The sequence below is a fragment of the Triplophysa dalaica genome, chromosome 11, assembly GCF_015846415.1.
Source record: "Triplophysa dalaica isolate WHDGS20190420 chromosome 11, ASM1584641v1, whole genome shotgun sequence".
NCBI lineage: Eukaryota > Metazoa > Chordata > Actinopteri > Cypriniformes > Nemacheilidae > Triplophysa > Triplophysa dalaica.
In genome coordinates, this window is record NC_079552.1 from 1880604 (window position 1) to 1898329 (window position 17726).

At 35.7% G+C, this 17726-nt stretch overlaps 2 protein-coding genes and 1 long non-coding RNA gene across 4 annotated transcripts; 2 read left to right on the forward strand and 1 right to left on the reverse strand.

Annotated features, from left to right (window-relative positions):
* Positions 1 to 404: 404 nt before the first annotated feature.
* On the reverse strand, positions 405 to 6173 carry bsdc1 (BSD domain containing 1). Its single transcript, XM_056761042.1, has 11 exons — positions 6123 to 6173; positions 5257 to 5314; positions 4540 to 4656; positions 4257 to 4424; positions 3851 to 3905; positions 3637 to 3752; positions 3452 to 3520; positions 2486 to 2573; positions 1809 to 2210; positions 1604 to 1707; positions 405 to 1506 (listed from the first exon to the last, which is right to left on the reverse strand). The coding sequence occupies exons 1-11, from the start codon at positions 6131 to 6133 to the stop codon at positions 1474 to 1476; spliced, it is 1221 nt and encodes a 406-aa protein (XP_056617020.1). The 5' UTR covers positions 6134 to 6173; the 3' UTR covers positions 405 to 1473.
* Positions 6174 to 12850: 6677 nt separating this feature from the next.
* Positions 12851 to 13881, forward strand: LOC130431934 (uncharacterized). The gene is made up of 3 exons (XR_008908371.1): positions 12851 to 12934; positions 13399 to 13489; positions 13657 to 13881. It is a non-coding gene; the product is annotated as an uncharacterized LOC130431934 (long non-coding RNA).
* A 1303-nt stretch (positions 13882 to 15184) lies between these two features.
* Positions 15185 to 17089, forward strand: LOC130431933 (gastrula zinc finger protein XlCGF7.1-like). 2 transcript variants are annotated; one of them, XM_056761155.1, is made up of 3 exons: positions 15185 to 15246; positions 15731 to 15800; positions 15969 to 17089. In XM_056761155.1, exons 2-3 carry the CDS (start codon positions 15743 to 15745, stop codon positions 16907 to 16909), a joined length of 999 nt encoding a protein of 332 aa, XP_056617133.1. In that variant the 5' UTR covers positions 15185 to 15246; positions 15731 to 15742; the 3' UTR covers positions 16910 to 17089. The 2 variants fall into 2 exon arrangements, with proteins under 2 accessions (XP_056617133.1, XP_056617132.1); XM_056761154.1 differs by having other exon boundaries at positions 15211 to 15246; positions 15710 to 15800.
* Positions 17090 to 17726: the final 637 nt, after the last annotated feature.

Here is a 17726-nt window from a genome sequence, read left to right on the forward strand (position 1 = left end):
CATCTAACATAGCTTTGCTTATTTCCCTAGTAAAATGTGTTATTTTTATCTACTTTTTGTAATATATTATTTGTTATATATTTTTATAATGAGGAACGACCCACCAATCCGACATTACGAAAACAAAGCATTTTTTGCACTCCACGTAAGCCTTATTAATGTATTTTAACAGCAGTCCCCCATTCAATTTCACTGTTTATAAGACACTATGCCTGGAGCGAGTACCAAAACAACCTTGTAGCCAATCAGCAGTAAGGTACACAGTGCACAGGATGGACATTAGTCGAGCCGAGTGCTGACGAAAGATGGGGATAGGGTACAGGGATAAACTTCCCGTTGTTACCTTACGCTTTAAAAACATCAAATTAGATATTTAAACAACAAATATTTAAACAAATCACCAATTTGAATGATATTGCTTTTAATGGTGATGCTCATTGGAAAAATAGAGGACAATATAGTTGTAAAAAATATTGACAAGCATGATAATCATTATTGACACAGATTATAAATCGAAATTAAGGACTAAATAAATACTTTAGACAAACAGCATTACTTGCGACAAGGCATTCTGAAGACAGCAGTATAGTTTACAATATCTTAATTTGTATGCTGTATTCATCCAAAATGAGCAGTTTTTCTAGGCTATCTCTACACAAGTCAGAATCCCCGGTACATCAGAATGGTTTGCATTTTAAACCAAACAGACAAACGTAGTAAATTGAAAATATTTCTTAAATTAAAGTTCCCTCAGGCTCTGATAAAAGAAGATTTTGGCCATATTTTGATGTGTTTTCAAACGAATTTGAGAAGAAACTTGACACGCATACAGACAGGACAGAAAAAGAAAGTGGACAGCACAAGAAGCAACTGGTTGTGTTTAGTGAAATATTCACTTTTTTACTTTTCATACCTTTTCTTTAATTCCACACAACACTGAGCAAGGCCATGAAAGACCAGCAGAGCGAAAAAGGCGTAACTCCATTCCCATTCTCAATGCTAGAACAACTTGATATGACTAAAGGTGTTAGTATGTAAAGAGAACAAAAACATAACTTATATATATTTTCATGTGAAGAATATCCTAATTCTATAAGAACGATGAACGGCGTCATATAATACAGCTAATCAGGAGCTCTGGTAATTCGTTTCCATTTCTCGCTGTAATCTTAAAAGAAGAATAACATGAATTTACATAGGGCAAGCAAAAATGATCCCTCCGCATTAACCAATACTTCTCTGAACAGTCTTAGTGTTTCACCCCTTCATCGGCACGGTTAAAGGACATACTTCAGATGAGCTTTGTAGATGTGTGTTTATCTTGGATGTGAATGTCATTCGAGAGGGGGTGACCTGTTCACTTGAATGAGCAGATGTGGCTGTAGACCAGGAGTTAAATACATAAGCATGGATGGTTTGGTGAACACCAACGTCTCGCATTGATGTCAGGCCAGCAATCCCATCACCAGGTTATCATTCCCAGTTTTCCCAGTCCTCATCCTCCAACTGGTGAAGACATGTCATAAAAACACGTCAAGCATGTTTTTGCCGTTTTAAAAATGATAAAATGACACTTTAGTGCAACAATCGGTTAACTACAAACCTCTTCTGTTGCATCAATTTTAGACAAAGCCATCTGGACTTCCTCTTCTGTCATATCCAGATCAAATTCTTTCTCCCAGTCTTCACTCACATCTGTACTTGAACCTGCACACATAAAATTAGTATTTGTTGTCTTTATTGGATGATAACGACACTTCATTTATTATATAATGAAGCGGAACCAGAATGATTAAACTCCACCTCACCTTTCTTGCCGTTATTGGAAGGTGTAGATTTTCCGCTATCCGAGTTAAGCTCAAACACTCTGAGGTCTTGAGGTACCTCCTCTTTGGTGGTCTCTTCACGCTGTGATGGTCTCTCCTCTGGGACCATGTCCAGCACGCTGACCTCTGAGAGTTTGATTGAGAGCTGTTCCTCAGCAGGCGGCATCTGGGTCACTCTGATGGTGACAGGGTCCGACTGGTATTCGATCTGGGTGGGGAAACTGACGCTGTCACTGCTCGCAGAGGGGGTGACGTCAGACGTTACGTTGCCGGGGGAAACCACCCCCTGAGGCGGTGAGGTGCTTTCTGGAGTGGTCTCTTGTGTCTCCTCACAAGGGGGAGTGAAATCTAATCGAGATGTAGATGTAGCCCCGAGAAACTCACCTGAGAGAGAGAGAAAGAAAGGTGAGATATTGAAAATATGTATTTGGAGAGTTTGTTTCCAAAATGAGATAACTAACTGAAATCATGTTATTTATTACATTATCCTTTTTATATTGTGTTATTTAGCTGAATTTTTTGTTATCGTGGCAACTGCAGTTTGATTGATATAAATTGGAATGCACAAAAAAAAACATGATTTAAAAAACTTCAAACGGAGTTCTCATTTTGGAAAAATACTCTTCATTTCATTTTGATATAAAATCTTTAGATCAGACCTTCTTCATCCTCCTCCTCCCAACCGAGACTCTCGGAGTGAGCCGTCTGTTCTGCTCTCTGCTTTAATGCCACCCTCCTGGCCTCTTCCTACAAACACACAAACCATATAAAGCAAGAGAAAATTCACCTCAAAACCCCCAAGTAATCATCAAATTACATCACTACTGACCTAACAAATAGTTATGCGTGTAAATATATTGTTTTGTTGATTCTTTTATGATTCTTAACATTTCTTGGAAGATTCACACCATGTATTCTATAATATAAATATTTATTTATCTATAATAGTATTTTATCATTATTCTAATTTTTATATTTTTTTTCTTACTGAATATTCTTAGTTCTATTATTATTCTTTATTATTAGTTCTATAGAGCACTTCCGAAAACGTAAACAATGCTGGTCCAGAAAAACGTTTCAGTTTAACATTACACAAACAGAATACAACCAATAGAAAATTTACAACTATATTAAAATGTTTAACACTTGTCTTTAAGACTTATATACATATATATATATATATATATATATATATGTGTAGAATTAAAAAAAAAAACCGAATTGCTTCTGGACCAGAGTTAACATCGTGTGAAGTGGTCTATATCTTGATTTAGTGTCTGAAGGGGTTTTCTGGACAACTGCTTTAAAACAATGAAAAGCTGTGAGAACTGCCAATGAAAACTGGTAACATTTTGATTTATGCATAATATGATTGAATATAAATCTACTGTAGTTACACATCCCAACCAGCAGGTGGCAGTAACATGTAACTTTAAAATCTTCTATACCACACCGACAAACAGTTAAAAGCGGAGATAGGCAAACTCAAGAAAGAATCTGTTAATAAACATTCTGTGTCATTCAGACCGATGGCTCAACCGGTTTCAGTGTGTGAGCTCTGTGTTCAGATAAAATCATTAAACATTTGCAGGTCAGTGTTAAACAGTACACAGTAACCACTGTACCTGCTTCAACTGGAAAACTTTGTAGAAATACCGCTGCCAGAACTCGGAGTGTGCTACTGCTACAGGCACCTGAAATGTACAGAAAATCAAATGTAACAAACTTTTCTACCTATTATTATTTCAGCTTAATGAATAAGGACCAACACTAAATAGTCAAATAAATAAGGGATGGCAACGTTTCATACCATTTTAGTGTAGAGCGCTCTGATGGCTGGACTATTGACCAGCAATTCAGAGATTTCTACTTTTCTCTCTTCCAGACTGAAACTGGACAGCCAGGCATCAAACTGTTGTTGAGGGCCTGGAAAAAGACGAGTCTAAGAATTACACACCAGACATTCGAGACAGACAAAAACTGATGAGCATGTTTCAGAGATGAAAGGCATGGCAGTTACATACCGTCAGGTTCATTGCAGTATGTCGCAGGATCTGCCTGGAGACTGTAGAGTCGAGCCTGACAGCAAATCAAGGACATGTCAATCAAAAACAATTTGTTTTTGTTAAAGCTTTGCTTAAGTTAAAGCTTAACTCTATTTAACAGACGGTTTCACAATACATAAGGGAATCTTACGCAACCTGTCAAAACACATCCAGGTCGAATTTTACACAAGAACAAAAAGGAAGAATTTAGAAACACTATTTAGTTTGAGATCATCACAGATCATCATGACCAAAAATAAAAAAAGCTGTTTACATAAAACAGTATGTTTCACAGTAGCCTCTAGAAAAACAGAAGCCTCTAAAATTTCAGGATAAAGATATCAGAACATTCTAGTGCTCGGCTGTACAGACGACTGGGCCTGACCTTGCCGCTGTCGTACACCTCTGTTGTGCCTGTGGGCGTGGCTACCAACGTTATGACATCACAGTCAATAGTCATGTCTGCGGGAGGGGACAAAGTGTCTGTGATCACGCCCAAAACATTGGAAATGCTTTTCTTCACTTTTTCTGCGGTTTCTGATGAACCTTCCACCTAAAAATCAAAACATGAATTTGGGACTTTAGGGAACAACATTAGATTCAGCACCTAGTTTTTGTGTCTGTGTGTGTGTGTGTGTGTGTGTGTGTGGTGTAAACGGTCTACTTACTGCCAGTTTGTTCTTAACAACGTTCGCTGTGGCAACAATAGAGCACGTCGCGTCATGTTGGACCACGCTGGAGAATTCTGTCAGGTCCCGTTTGATAAATTCTAATGCCTCAGCTGACTGTTGAGACAAGAGATCATGTGTAGGAAGAAATTTAGTGTGAGCTGAAGCAGAGGTTAAACATAAAGACAATATTATGGAGGCAACACATCGAATCAACTAAAAACTGACACACTGCCCACAACACCTATTCTATTCTGCATCAGGCCCAGAAAAATGTAGCAAAATTAACTTTTATAAATACACCGCTTAAAAAGATTTATCCTAAAGTGGGGTCCAAAGGTCTGAAAAGCCCTATTCATAAGTGTCTGCCAAATGAATAAATGTATATGATTTTACACTACTTCTTCATATACACAATTGTGACATGAAGCATGACAAATCCTTTAAAAATTTGATTTTTATTATATCATTGAAGTACAAAGCTCTCTGCAAGATTAGCACAAACTTTATAACAGCCGTCATAAAAAAGGACGTCCAGGCCTTTTTAAGTCATATTAATAAAATCTATATTCATTTAATACTCATTGTTATGCTGATTTTATCATTTGAGGGAAAAGATCTATTGATGTACAAAATCATTTGGAATCAACTGAAAATGTGAGAAATTAGCATTTTAGCCTTATATATGTGATCTGGATAATCAATCTGAATTCTTACCTTATCTTTGACGGTCTGGAAGCTTTGTGTTAGCCAGCCCCCCCACCATCCTCCTTCTCTATGATCACATTACACATGATTCACGTCAATAACAATCATCAGATATTACAAAATCTCAGTCAGTCCAGCAACTTCAGAACTCAAACTGTAGAAAATGTGTAGTTATTTTCTGCATATTTCTTAGACGATGATGTCATGAGTTAAAAAAAAAGAGTGTTGTTGTGACTTGCAAATGGATGTTTTATTAGTTTAGAGATAGAACAAAAGATGAACAGGGTGAAAAGTAATGCAAAGGACATAAGGAGAGATAATAACTTAAAACGCCAAAAAGAGAAATGTAGCTCTTTTAAATAATATACTGCCAGATTGTTGTTTTGCACAAGTTGAAATGCTGGTTTTTACTCTATGTCAAGTGAAATTTCAACTGTATATTCCTTTCTATGTTTTGATATAACTTGAATCGTTACTACGTACACATGACAAACGTCCGTACGGTATAACGCGCATAAACAATATGATTTAACGCTGACGTTCTGGAACAATCTGTGACTCGTTAGGCTGCAATCATTTACCCCATTCACACAATGTACAGTTTATCCATATCCGCTGTGTTTCTTTATTAATAATACAAAAATAAATATCTCGTTATTGTCCTGCATGTTTGTTCAGGACAAGATTTTTGTAAACAAACCCATTTGACTTCCTACTTCACATCCGCCATATAACACATAAATAAAAACACCCGAAACATGTATTTGAAACAACTACACACCAATAACACTATTGTTATCGCTAATACTTCTACACAGTTGACTTATGTCATAAATCTACTCGATAAAGTCAATGTTTGTGTGCTGTGAACTCACCCGTCCGCCATCTTTAGCGCATGACGTCATCCGCCGTGACCCTCTGACCTCACTGACGCGGCAAGATAACGTTTTAAGAAACACTATTTTAATCAGTATTTTAACAAAATAAATAATACAGGAAAATAATAATAATAATACTTCATTCCAAGACCATTTAATAAACAATAATTAACCGTCATTTTTGCAGTATAGCAGAGATGTTTTAACAGTTTTCTATTAGATGTCCAAAATAAGAGTCATATTATGACTGTTAATAACATCTTGACATCTTTTAATCAATACAGAAGGGATAAAAACTTAAGTTTTCGTGCTACATCTTTACATTTATCAAACATGCCATATCGCCTGCTACTTGTGCATACAACCTTATGTTAAAAACTACAATACAGCCTATGTTGTAAGACTGTATTTTAAAACTAAAGAGAGTCCTAGAACAGGGATGGCTGTTTCTTTTGTCAACAAGTGTGAAAAGTGATAAACAAATATTTATTTATGTTTAAACAACAAGAAACACAATCAAAGCTTAAATAAATATAATGTACTAATATAAATTATTCTTGAGTTTACAGTGTAATGAAAATTGCATAAAAGTATGCTACAGGGATAGTCATTTTTTCACACCTTATCCTGAATCACAAAACCAGTCTTAAATCGCATGGGCATATTTGTAGTAAAAGCCAAAAAAACATTGTAAAACATTTATTTTATGTCAAAAATCAGTTGGATATTAAGTACACATCATGTTCCATGTAGATATTTTGTAAATTCCCAACAGAAAATACTTAAAAACTTGTGAGTGGATGGCCTGCTACAGCGCCTCTGATTAACAAAGTCAAAGAACACTGTGTGATTAAAAAATTACATTTTTTTTTGCACCCTTAGATTCCAGAGTTTTAAACTATTGTATCTCCATCAGATATTTTAATTTCTTTACAGCCCATTAATCAATAGAAATCTTAATTACTCAGATGATGTCAAATCTCAATTTCAAAAAATTTACCCATGAGACTGGTTTTGTTGACCAGGCTCACATACGTCAAAAACATAAATACTGGATCAAATATTATTAACAGAGAGAAGTGGATATTCCTATCTCCATTTTAAAAGTGCATTTGGACTGACTTGAAATCTCAAGTAAAATCTCGAGACAGACCAAAAGGGCAGGATCCGGATAGGACCACGAGAGAGACTTGAATTGGGATAGCACTGGAGGACTGTGCAACCCGCCACAGGGCTCCGACTCAAGACTGCCTTTTTGTGTGAAACTCTTTCCACGGAGGACTGTAATAGTTTCAATTCTTACATGGTCCTCTAAATTGCTTTAACATTATACATCATCTTCAGTGTGAATTCTCATATGTTTCTTAAAATAACCTTTGTGTTTAAAACTCTTTCCACAGTGAAGACATGCGTACGGCTTTTCCCCTGAGTGAATTCTCCCGTGTTTCTCGAGATGACTTTTTTGTGCAAAACTTATTTCACACTGAACACATACGTACGGGCACTCTCCAGCATGAATTTTTGCGTGCTTGTCAAGACTGTTTTTTTGTGTGAAACTTATTTCACATTGAAGACATGCATACGGGCGCTCTCCAGTGTGAATTCTCTTGTGGATCTCAAGAGTACTTCGTTGCCTGAAGCTCTTTCCACACTGAGGACATACGTATGGCCGCTCTCCGGTGTGAATTCTCATGTGGATCTCAAGATGACTATTTTGCGTGAAACTCTTTTCACACTCCAGGCATGAATACAGACGCTCTTCATTGTGAATTTTCATGTGGGCCCAAAGACCACTGTATTGTCTGAAACTCTTTCCACACTGTAGACACGTGAATGGCTTTTTTCCAGTGTGAATTCTCATGTGGTTATTTAGACAAGATTTTTGTCTAAACCTCATTCCACACTCAAGACACGTGTATGGCCTCTCTCCAGTATGAGTTCTCATGTGTTCCTTTTGTAAAGAAACTCCTTTCACATCGCAGACATGTGTACGGCTTTTCTCCAGTGTGAACTCTTATGTGGACAACAAGATGACTTTTTTGTGTGAAACTTTTTTCACACTGAGGACAGGTGTATGGACGCACTGCAGAGTGAATTTTCATGTGATCAGTAAGTCTTCCTTTACTTGGGAAACTTTTCTCACACTGAGTGCAGGTGAAAGGCTTTTTTCTAGTGTGGATTCTTTTGTGCTTCACAAGTTGCTCTTTACTTCTAAATTCCTTTCCACAACGAGGACATACTGATACCCATGTTTCTTCTAGGTCCATAAGGTCTAAAATCAAACAAAAGAAATACATATCTTTATTAGGGCTGTCAACATTAATGTGTGAACCGAGGTTATTTTAGCTGACTCAAATTTAAACTTTGAAATTGTCTCGGTTCATTGAAATCAAATTAAATATTGACCTTAGAATAATTGGATAAACTTAACTAAACTAAACTAAAATTTGAAACATCGCCTAAACAAAATGAAATAAGTTTAAAGCACTAAAAGTATAATAATAAACAAGAACCAAAGTGAAACTAAAATCTGCTCGCAAAACGCACCAGATTGATCGATGTATTAACCTTCATATTGTACAAAGTAACTGAATTTGATCACATGGTTTGTGCAGATGGTTAACTTTGTGGCATAGAGTAAATGATGACACAATACACGTTTTTTAACGATAGCAAATGGTAATTTTTACAATAGGCATGTGAATAATAATGTGATATATCAGATTAAAGATAACATTTACAGCCCTGATTTTTGTGATATTTGACTTGACTTTGATAATCACACCATACAATCTATAAAAAATAATCTAATAATCTAAATAAAAATCGCATTATTCATAGAGATTCAATTGATTTTACTTTAATGTTTCTCACCAATAATTACTGAAGAATCAAGAATGAATACTGACCTCTTTGTTCTGCAGTATCTTCATTTTTCACTGCGCTGGTTTCTGTAATGTCTTCACTCTCCTCTTTAATGAATTTTAACAGGACTGCGTCAGACATACTGTAACTCGCTTTTCAAGTGTTATATCCACTTTTGAATGAAGTGGCTCTTCATTTGTAACATTAGAATTATTCTACAATTTATTTGTGAACGGCTGTGCCAAAGGTGTGAATTTGGATCTCTGTGTGGCTTGGAGAAACAGATCTGTCAAAATCAATAAAAAATAAAAGATTTGTCAACAATACGTAAAGGCCTGCGAAAGTTATTTGAATTGAAATACATTTAATTGCAATAAACCAAGTACATATAGATACAATAATTAGACTCCTCATTCAAACGCTCCAGGCACATAGATGCATCCGCCATCTTGGAACGGTCCACTAACGACACAGTTTTCTAGAATGCCACAACTGCATAGCCATGACATTTTGTATCCTGAAAAATTGGACACCCTTACGTTATTGTCTTATTTAGTGTTGCAAATATATTGTTTGAGTTTACACAACAACAAATATGTTTTCATAATCACACACAGTCAGCTTGCTCTTGAGGGTAAATGGACCGGTTTGTTAAAGATAACAGATTTAACGTTCATAAATAAAATGATTTCAAGATTGACCGCTCTATTAAAAAATCCTTCTTTCCACTTCAAACCTGTGGATAAAACGAACCGGAGGAACAGTTACAAATTAATCACATTCCACGGGGAAGCCGCAGACTTGGCAACACAGACCGGCTCGCACAGTTCCAATATGGCGGACGACCGACGTATAGTGGCCCGTTGAAACAGATGCTAATGCGGCATCTAATTGCTTATTTCTATGGCCCCAACTCTTTTGTAAATATAAAGGAATAAAAAACGAGCAATCTCTATTAAATGGAAAATTAAGAATTTATTAAAATACAATCTTGTCATTAAAAACTAATCAATCTGCTCGCATGCTCGATTTCAACATGAGCTAGACTGTTTGGACCCATTGAACAATGCAAGCATTTGTTTCCACAAACTAAACGGTAGGCAAACGTAACTCTCTTCGTACAAGTTACCCAGGACGGACTTCACTCACTCTGCAAACCTTTTAATCATCAAGGCTGAAATTTCTTCAAAGCGTTTATTCGCCATGTAATCAAACTATCATACGCGGTTGTTTATGTGTTAGCGCACGACATCAAAGCACTATGGCATCCATTCAGAGCACTTACCTGTCTTCTTCTAGTGTTTTTCTGGCGGTTTGGCAAACCCACGAAAAGGTGCATTACCGCCACCTACTGATCTGGAGTGTGGAGAGTACTTCGTTTTGGAAGAAAGAAATACAGAAAAAAACATTTTAATTCCTATATTCTATCTATTGTTCCTGGGTTTTTTAGGTATTTAAATAATATTTCATGTACTCTTGATTGCCTAGAACCGTTTCCCAACAATACTTTTAAAGAGATATTATCCGCTTCCACCCATCCTTATTCTTGTATTTATTGGAATTTCGCCACCTACTGTACTGGCTGGCAAATTAAACTTGCACGGGTGTCTTTTTTTTTTAAATGCTTTATTGAACATTTTGTTATAACAACACAATTTTACAACAGAAACTTAACATTAAGAAACACTTGGATTAATGAAAAGAGAGAAAATAAAAAACATTATGGCTCGAAACATATAATAAAATAAAAATAAATAATAATAAAACAAAACAAAAACATGAGAGGGAGTTACACAAATAATAACAATATAACAAATTAAATAGGTTGAAAACCTTATAAGCAGAGAAAACTTTACAAGTTCTTTGTGCTTTTATATTGGAAGAAAACACACGGGTGTCATAAAAACTTTAAAATCCATGCAGACGCACAAAACACGGCGAGTTCCGACACCCGTCTCTACGGTGACACCTAGTGGTCTTATTCGAGATTGGCTCTGAAACAGTATCAGTCCATCTGCCGAAAAAGTGATGGATTCGTGTTTTGTTTTCGGTTGACATGTTGTAGCCCCGAGTACGAATCCCGGGTAAAAAGGTATCGTCATTATAATAAACATTTAATAGATATATTTTAATACATTCTTAAGCACATTATTGTTGCATTTAAGTGTGGAAATGCTCCCAAACCACATATGTACGACATCTCTTACGTAGAGCCTCCATTATTGTTTAATCTATAAATATATCTACCTATCCATGATATATCTCAACGTATGCGGTTATATCTGTCACTATCTAACTTAGCCTGGCACTACATCTATCCTAACTATTCCTCACTGTTTAAGCCTATCTAATAATATCTCAATAAAAACTTTTAATCTTAGCCATACTAATCAAATTAAACTTTAAATGTCAATATATCGCAAATCATCCACTATGTCAAAATCTCACTCTCTATTACACCACTTTTATACTATGTGGGAGTTTAGTTGAGACGGATGTGCGATCGTGTGGTTTGTTCCCGATTCTGTCAATCAAACGCAGATACTTGTGAAACGCCCTATGGTTCGTTTAGCTGTAGTCACGTGACAGGTGTTTTGAATCGCCTTTTGTGTCGAAACGTGTCAGCCATCCCTAGGTATTAGTAATTAATGGATTCACTGTGGTGTTTAATATATGGTTATATGGATGAAACAAAAAAGGACACGGTTTTGGGGAGATGACATACATGTAGGATTTCTGTGAATTTAAACGCACAAACTAGAGGCAATAATACCTAAAACACGGAGAATTTCTTGATTATTTACCATATCTTAACTCGCGATAGACGACGAAGTTATCTGTTAGGTCTGTACTGGTAGTTCATAATGAACAGCAAACCCCTACTGGAGAAATAGGAACAGCAGGGGCGTAAAACTGCTTGGGGCGTAAAACTCTGCAGGTCTGCAGACTCCCCATATAACGTGAGCACGTAAAAAAGTTCTCGTGAACACGGGAAACGTGCGCACGTGCGTGAAACTATCGCGTGCGCACTAGAAACGTTTTCTGATTTTTTATTTTCACCAATGTCCCTTACACGGCTCCGTGAAGAACTGATTGAGTGAAAAAATTAAGTAATTGAAAGTGAGAATAATTTTGGATGTATAATATTTTTATATTGGATATTTTTTACTAATTTTTAGGCTAAGAATTTAAGGGATAATATTTTTTTAAGTTAACTTGCTATTGCAATTAAACTTGAACTTCTTTAAAAAAAAAAAACTCTATAAAGAAATTGAATGTGTTTCTTTTTTTCTCCCCTTTCCATTTGAAAACATCTTGAAATAGATTATACTTGAGATCTCAGAAGACCATATTGATCACAATGAATGTTGCAAGAGTCTCGGGTGTAATACATAACATACATTTTCATTACTCGCTGCAATGTGATCTTTCATTTCAGTTTTAGTGCTATATATGGTTCAAATCAGATGTACATCTTGGGCTAAATTTGGTACAAAGCAGGCAGATTAAGCAAAGCCCAATTTTCAACATTGATTTTTGAACTTAATAAAGGCCATCGAGGGCAAACAAGATTTAGCCTCAAAACCAACATAATGTGGACGTCTGCTGCTTGGTGGGATATTATCCGTCCTAAATAGTGTTAAAAATAATGGGAAGGCCAAATGTCCTCAGTGATACAGTGAACTATCCTTACAACGGACATTTACTGGTCCTCATTAAATAAAAAGGCTTATGATTCGGAAATCTAATGTCTTGCAAATAACAAATTCATAAGTAAAAAGGTTTTAGACCGGAAGTGACCAAAGGCTTACAGCGTCCATTTAAACCTTCTGCACGAGTTCAGCCAGTAGGGGGCACTTGTGGTACGTAAGCAATTACGCAGACGCACACTCGAGTAAGTCAACAGGTGAAGTTAGAAGTATAGCTGAGTGACGAGTGTAAAGGTATGATTTAAGAGTTTCTTTAACGTGATTTAATGCAATCTAACTTATTAATAAGCGACACTGTGTGAAGGCAAGTGGACGAGACTATATATGAATAATGAGAATATGAACTCAAAGCGCTAAATAGCAGTTTTGACTGATCACACATTAAGCGCGTGCACAAAGCTTTCATACAGCGAGCGAATTCGACAAGAACTCGTGCAGACATGATCTGTTATAGGCTTTATTAAGTTAATGTTTGGTTACCTTTTGGGGAAAATATCCGATGTGTAACATTATATTAGATCCATAGATTCGATAAGTGATGCTTAATTTATTCAATATCGTAAATATTACATATTCTGGTAAAAATCTGAATTATAATAATGGATTAGTGGTGCTATTAATGAATACATTTGATATGTGATGCCTAACTGAATTTTTTTTATTAAACTATACTGTAAATATCACATGTTGTGTCACAGGCCTGTTTCTTTAAATCACAGAAGAGTTCAGACATGAGTAATATAGACCCATGCAGAAAAAAAACAAATGAAGATACTGCAGAACAAAGAGGTTGGTGTTTATTTTTGATTCTTCTTTAAATATTAGTGAGGATCAATGAAGTAATACTTTAAAAGCACTTTTTCAATTCACTGCAATGTTATGTTTTTTATAGTCTTTACATGAAATTGAAAAAAGTAAAATATCACATAAAATATTCTTCTTCTGTTTCCTTTTAGACCTAATGAAACTTGAAAAAACATTGGGATCAAAAATATCTTCTGGTTGTTTTCAAAAGCAAAATAATTTCCTTCCAAAAAGAAAGCAAAAAATGGAATCCCGGAAATCTTTTACTTGCTTTCGTTGTGGAAAGAGATTTGGAAGTAAAGGGACCCTTGTGAAGCACAAAAGAACTCACACTAAAGAAAATCCTTTCACCTGCACTCAGTGTGGAAAAGAATTCACAAGAAAACTACATCTGACCGAACACATGAGAGTTCACACTGGAGAAAAGCCATACGCATGTCTTCAGTGTGGAAAGAGTTTCGCACTAAAAAGTACTCTTGCTCGCCAGATGAGAGCTCACACTGGAGTGCGCCCGTATGCATGTTTTGACTGTGAAAAGTGTTTTACGAGGAGATCAAGTCTTACTGTTCACATGAGAGTTCACACTGAAGAGCGCTCGTGACCATGTGTTTAGTGTTAGAGGATGTTCACACCATGAGTGTTTAGATTGTCTTACATCTGTGAGTCTGGAAATGTGTGTTTGTGTGTTTTTAAATGCATGCTGTGTTTTCATAATACATGTATACATATTTTTCATATGAACACAGTATGATGAGTTAATCACATATTCATACACTACAATTACTCATATATCTGCACACCCTGCATAAATGTTCTTTTGATATTTTGTGACCCTGTTACACGCTGTGTTTAATATCTTCATTTTAATACGTTTTTTTAAAGTTAGACTACATGCAGACTCCTCACCATTAAAGAGAAAACCATAAACATAGTGATGGATTTACAGATTGTGCCATGTTTATTATTTTTATTTGACTTGCTATTGCAATTATACTTGTACTTCTTTCATACAAATAAAAGGAAAACTAAACTCTATAAAGAAATTGAATGTGGTTCTTTTTTTCTCCCATAGTTCCATTTGAAAACATCTTGAAATAGATTATAATTGAGATCTCAGAAGACCATTTTCATCACAATGAATGTTCCAAGAGTCTCAGGTGTAATACATATCATAACATACATTTTCATTACTCGCTGCAATGTGATCTTTCATTTCAGTTTTAGTGCTATATATGGTTCAAATCAGATGTACAGCTTGGGCTAAATTTGGTAAAAAGCAGGCAGATTAAGCAAAGCCCAATTTTCAACATTGATTTTTGAACTTAATAAAGGCCATCGAGGGCAAACAAGATTTAGCCTCAAAACCAACATAATGTGGACGTCTGCTGCTTGGTGGGATATTATCCGTCCTAAATAGTTTTAAAAATAATGTGAAGGCCAAATGTCCTCAGTGATACAGTGAACTATCATTACAACGGACATTTACTGGTCCTCATTAAATAAAAAGGCTTATGATTCGGTCAAATAATGTATTTCTTTAAATCTAATGTCTTGCACATAACAAATTCATAAGTAAAAAGGTTTTAGACCGGAAGTGACCAAAGGCTTACAGCGTCCATTTAAACCTTCTGCACGAGTTCAGCCAGTAGGGGGCACTTGTGGTACGTAAGCAATTACGCAGACGCACACTCGAGTAAGTCAACAGGTGAAGTTAGAAGTATAGCTGAGTGACGAGTGTAAAGGTATGATTTAAGAGTTTCTTTAACGTGATTTAATGCAATCTAACTTATTAATAAGCGACACTGTGTGAAGGCAAGTGGACGAGACTATATATGAATAATGAGAATATGAACTCAAAGCGCTAAATAGCAGTTTTGACTGATCACACATTAAGCGCGTGCACAAAGCTTTCATACAGCGAGCGAATTCGACAAGAACTCATGCAGACATGATCTGTTATAGGCTTTATTAAGTTAATGTTTGGTTACCTTTTGGGGAAAATATCCGATGTGTAACATTATATTAGATCCATGGATTCGATAAGTGATGCTTAATTTATTCAATATCGTAAATATTACATATTCTGGTAAAAATCTGAATTATAATAATGGATTAGTGGTGCTATGAATGAATACATTTGATATGTGATGCCTAACTGAATTTTTTTATTAAACTATACTGTAAATATCACATGTTGTGTCACAGGCCTGTTTCTTTAAATCACAGAAGAGTTCAGACATGAGTAATATAGACCCATGCAGAAAAAAAACAAATGAAGATACTGCAGAACAAAGAGGTTGGTGTTTATTTTTGATTCTTCTTTAAATATTAGTGAGGATCAATGAAGTAATACTTTAAAAGCACTTTTTCAATTCACTGCAATGTTATGTTTATTATAGTCTTGACATGAAATTGAAAAAGAGTAAAATACGACATAAAATATTCTTCTTCTGTTTCCTTTTAGACCTAATGAAACTTGAAGAAACATTGGGATCAGAAATATCTTCTGGTTGTTTTCAAAGGCAAAATACTTTCCTTCCCAAAAGAAAGCAAAAAATGGAATCCCGGAAATCTTTTACTACCTTTCGTTGTGGAAAGAGATTTGGAAGTAAAGGGACCCTTGTGAAGCACAAAAGAACTCACACTGAAGAAAAGCCTTTCACCTGCACTCAGTGTGGAAAAGAATTCACAAGAAAACTACAACTGACCGAACACATGAGAATTCACACTGGAGAAAAAACATACGCATGTCTTCAGTGTGGAAAGAGTTTCAGACACAAAGGTACTCATGATAACCACATGAGACTTCACACTGGAGTGCGCCCGTATGCATGTCTTCAGTGTGGAAACAGTTTCGCACTAAAAAGTAATCTTGATTGCCATATGAGACTTCACACTGGAGAGCGGCCATACACTTGTCTGCAGTGTGGAAAAAGCTTCAGACAAAAAAGTAATCTTAATATCCACATGATAATTCACACTGGAGACAGCCCATACACATGTCCCGAGTGTGGAAAGAGTTTCACACAAAAAGGTACTCTTGATATCCACATGCGACTTCACACTGGAGAGCACCCGTATGCATGTCTTCAGTGTGGAAAGAGTTTCACACAAAAAGGTAATCTTGAAATCCACATGCGAGTTCACACTGGAGTGCGCCCTTACGCATGTCTTCAGTGTGGAAAGAGTTTCACACAAAAAGGTAATCTTGATATCCACATGAGAGTTCACACTGGAGACAGCCGATACACCTGTCCTGAGTGTGGAAAGAGTTTCACACAAAAAAGTACTTTTGAAATCCACATGAGAATTCACACTGGAGAAAAGCCATACACATGTCAACAATGTGAAAAGAGTTTTATGAGGAAAGAAGATCTGAAGGGGCACATGAGAATTCACAAGTGAGAGCGCTCATGTGTTTAGTGTTAAAGACTTTACGCTGTCGGTGTTCAAGATTGTCTTACAGAATCCCATCATTAGAGAGAAAATCACAACCAAAGTGATTGACTTTTCAGATTTTATTCTTTTGATTTGACTTGCTATCGCTATTAAACTTGTACTTCATTTTTACAAAGAGAAGGTAAATAAAAAACTAAACTAAAGAAAATTAGTGTGTTTCTGTTTTTTCCCTTGTTTCTATTGGCAATACTTTGGCGGGTCTTGATATTTTACTTGAGATCTCATATGAGCCCGTTCATCTAGAAGTGTCACATGCCTCGCTGTCTGAATGTGACCTAGACATGATTGATTTGTTGAGAAATGTTGGTGACTGTTATTATAGAGAGTTTTTTTATTTTTGTAGTGGATTCTTTAATATGCAATGTTGGTTAAATGTGGTTAAACTATTGCACTTGGGTTTGGCCACTTTGCAGATACAGTTTCTCAGATTTTGAAGTGCACAAATCATCTGTCAAGAGTGTTGGACTAAAAAATGTAAACTGTATTTGTGAAATAAACAAATGTTGGTTAGGAATAATAGCTGTCAGATGAAATCCCAAAAGCACATTCATTTTTTTCTGTATGAATGTTCTTTTATTTAAGCACATTTAATAATTACTAAACTATCTTTGTAACTTTTCATTTAAATTTAAACTGGACATCTCTTCCCAATGTAGATCTTATCTCTAATTTATGAATAATAGGACCACAGCTCAATTCATTGCGATCTTCTAATTAAGGAAATAACAGATACTTTTACATTAAACCACTTTTTTTTGTAAGT

Coding starts and splice junctions, on each gene's coding strand:
- bsdc1 (XM_056761042.1), bottom strand. Junction 4,657..5,256: donor TCCAGACCGTCAAAGATAAG/GTAAGAATTCAG, acceptor TTGTCTCAACAG/TCAGCTGAGGCATTAGAATT. Junction 3,753..3,850: donor ATACTGCAATGAACCTGACG/GTATGTAACTGC, acceptor GTCTTTTTCCAG/GCCCTCAACAACAGTTTGAT.
- LOC130431933 (XM_056761155.1), top strand. CDS start 15,743: ATGAGTAATATAGACCCATGCAGAAAAAAAACAAATGAAGATACTGCA. Junction 15,801..15,968: donor AGATACTGCAGAACAAAGAG/GTTGGTGTTTAT, acceptor GTTTCCTTTTAG/ACCTAATGAAACTTGAAGAA.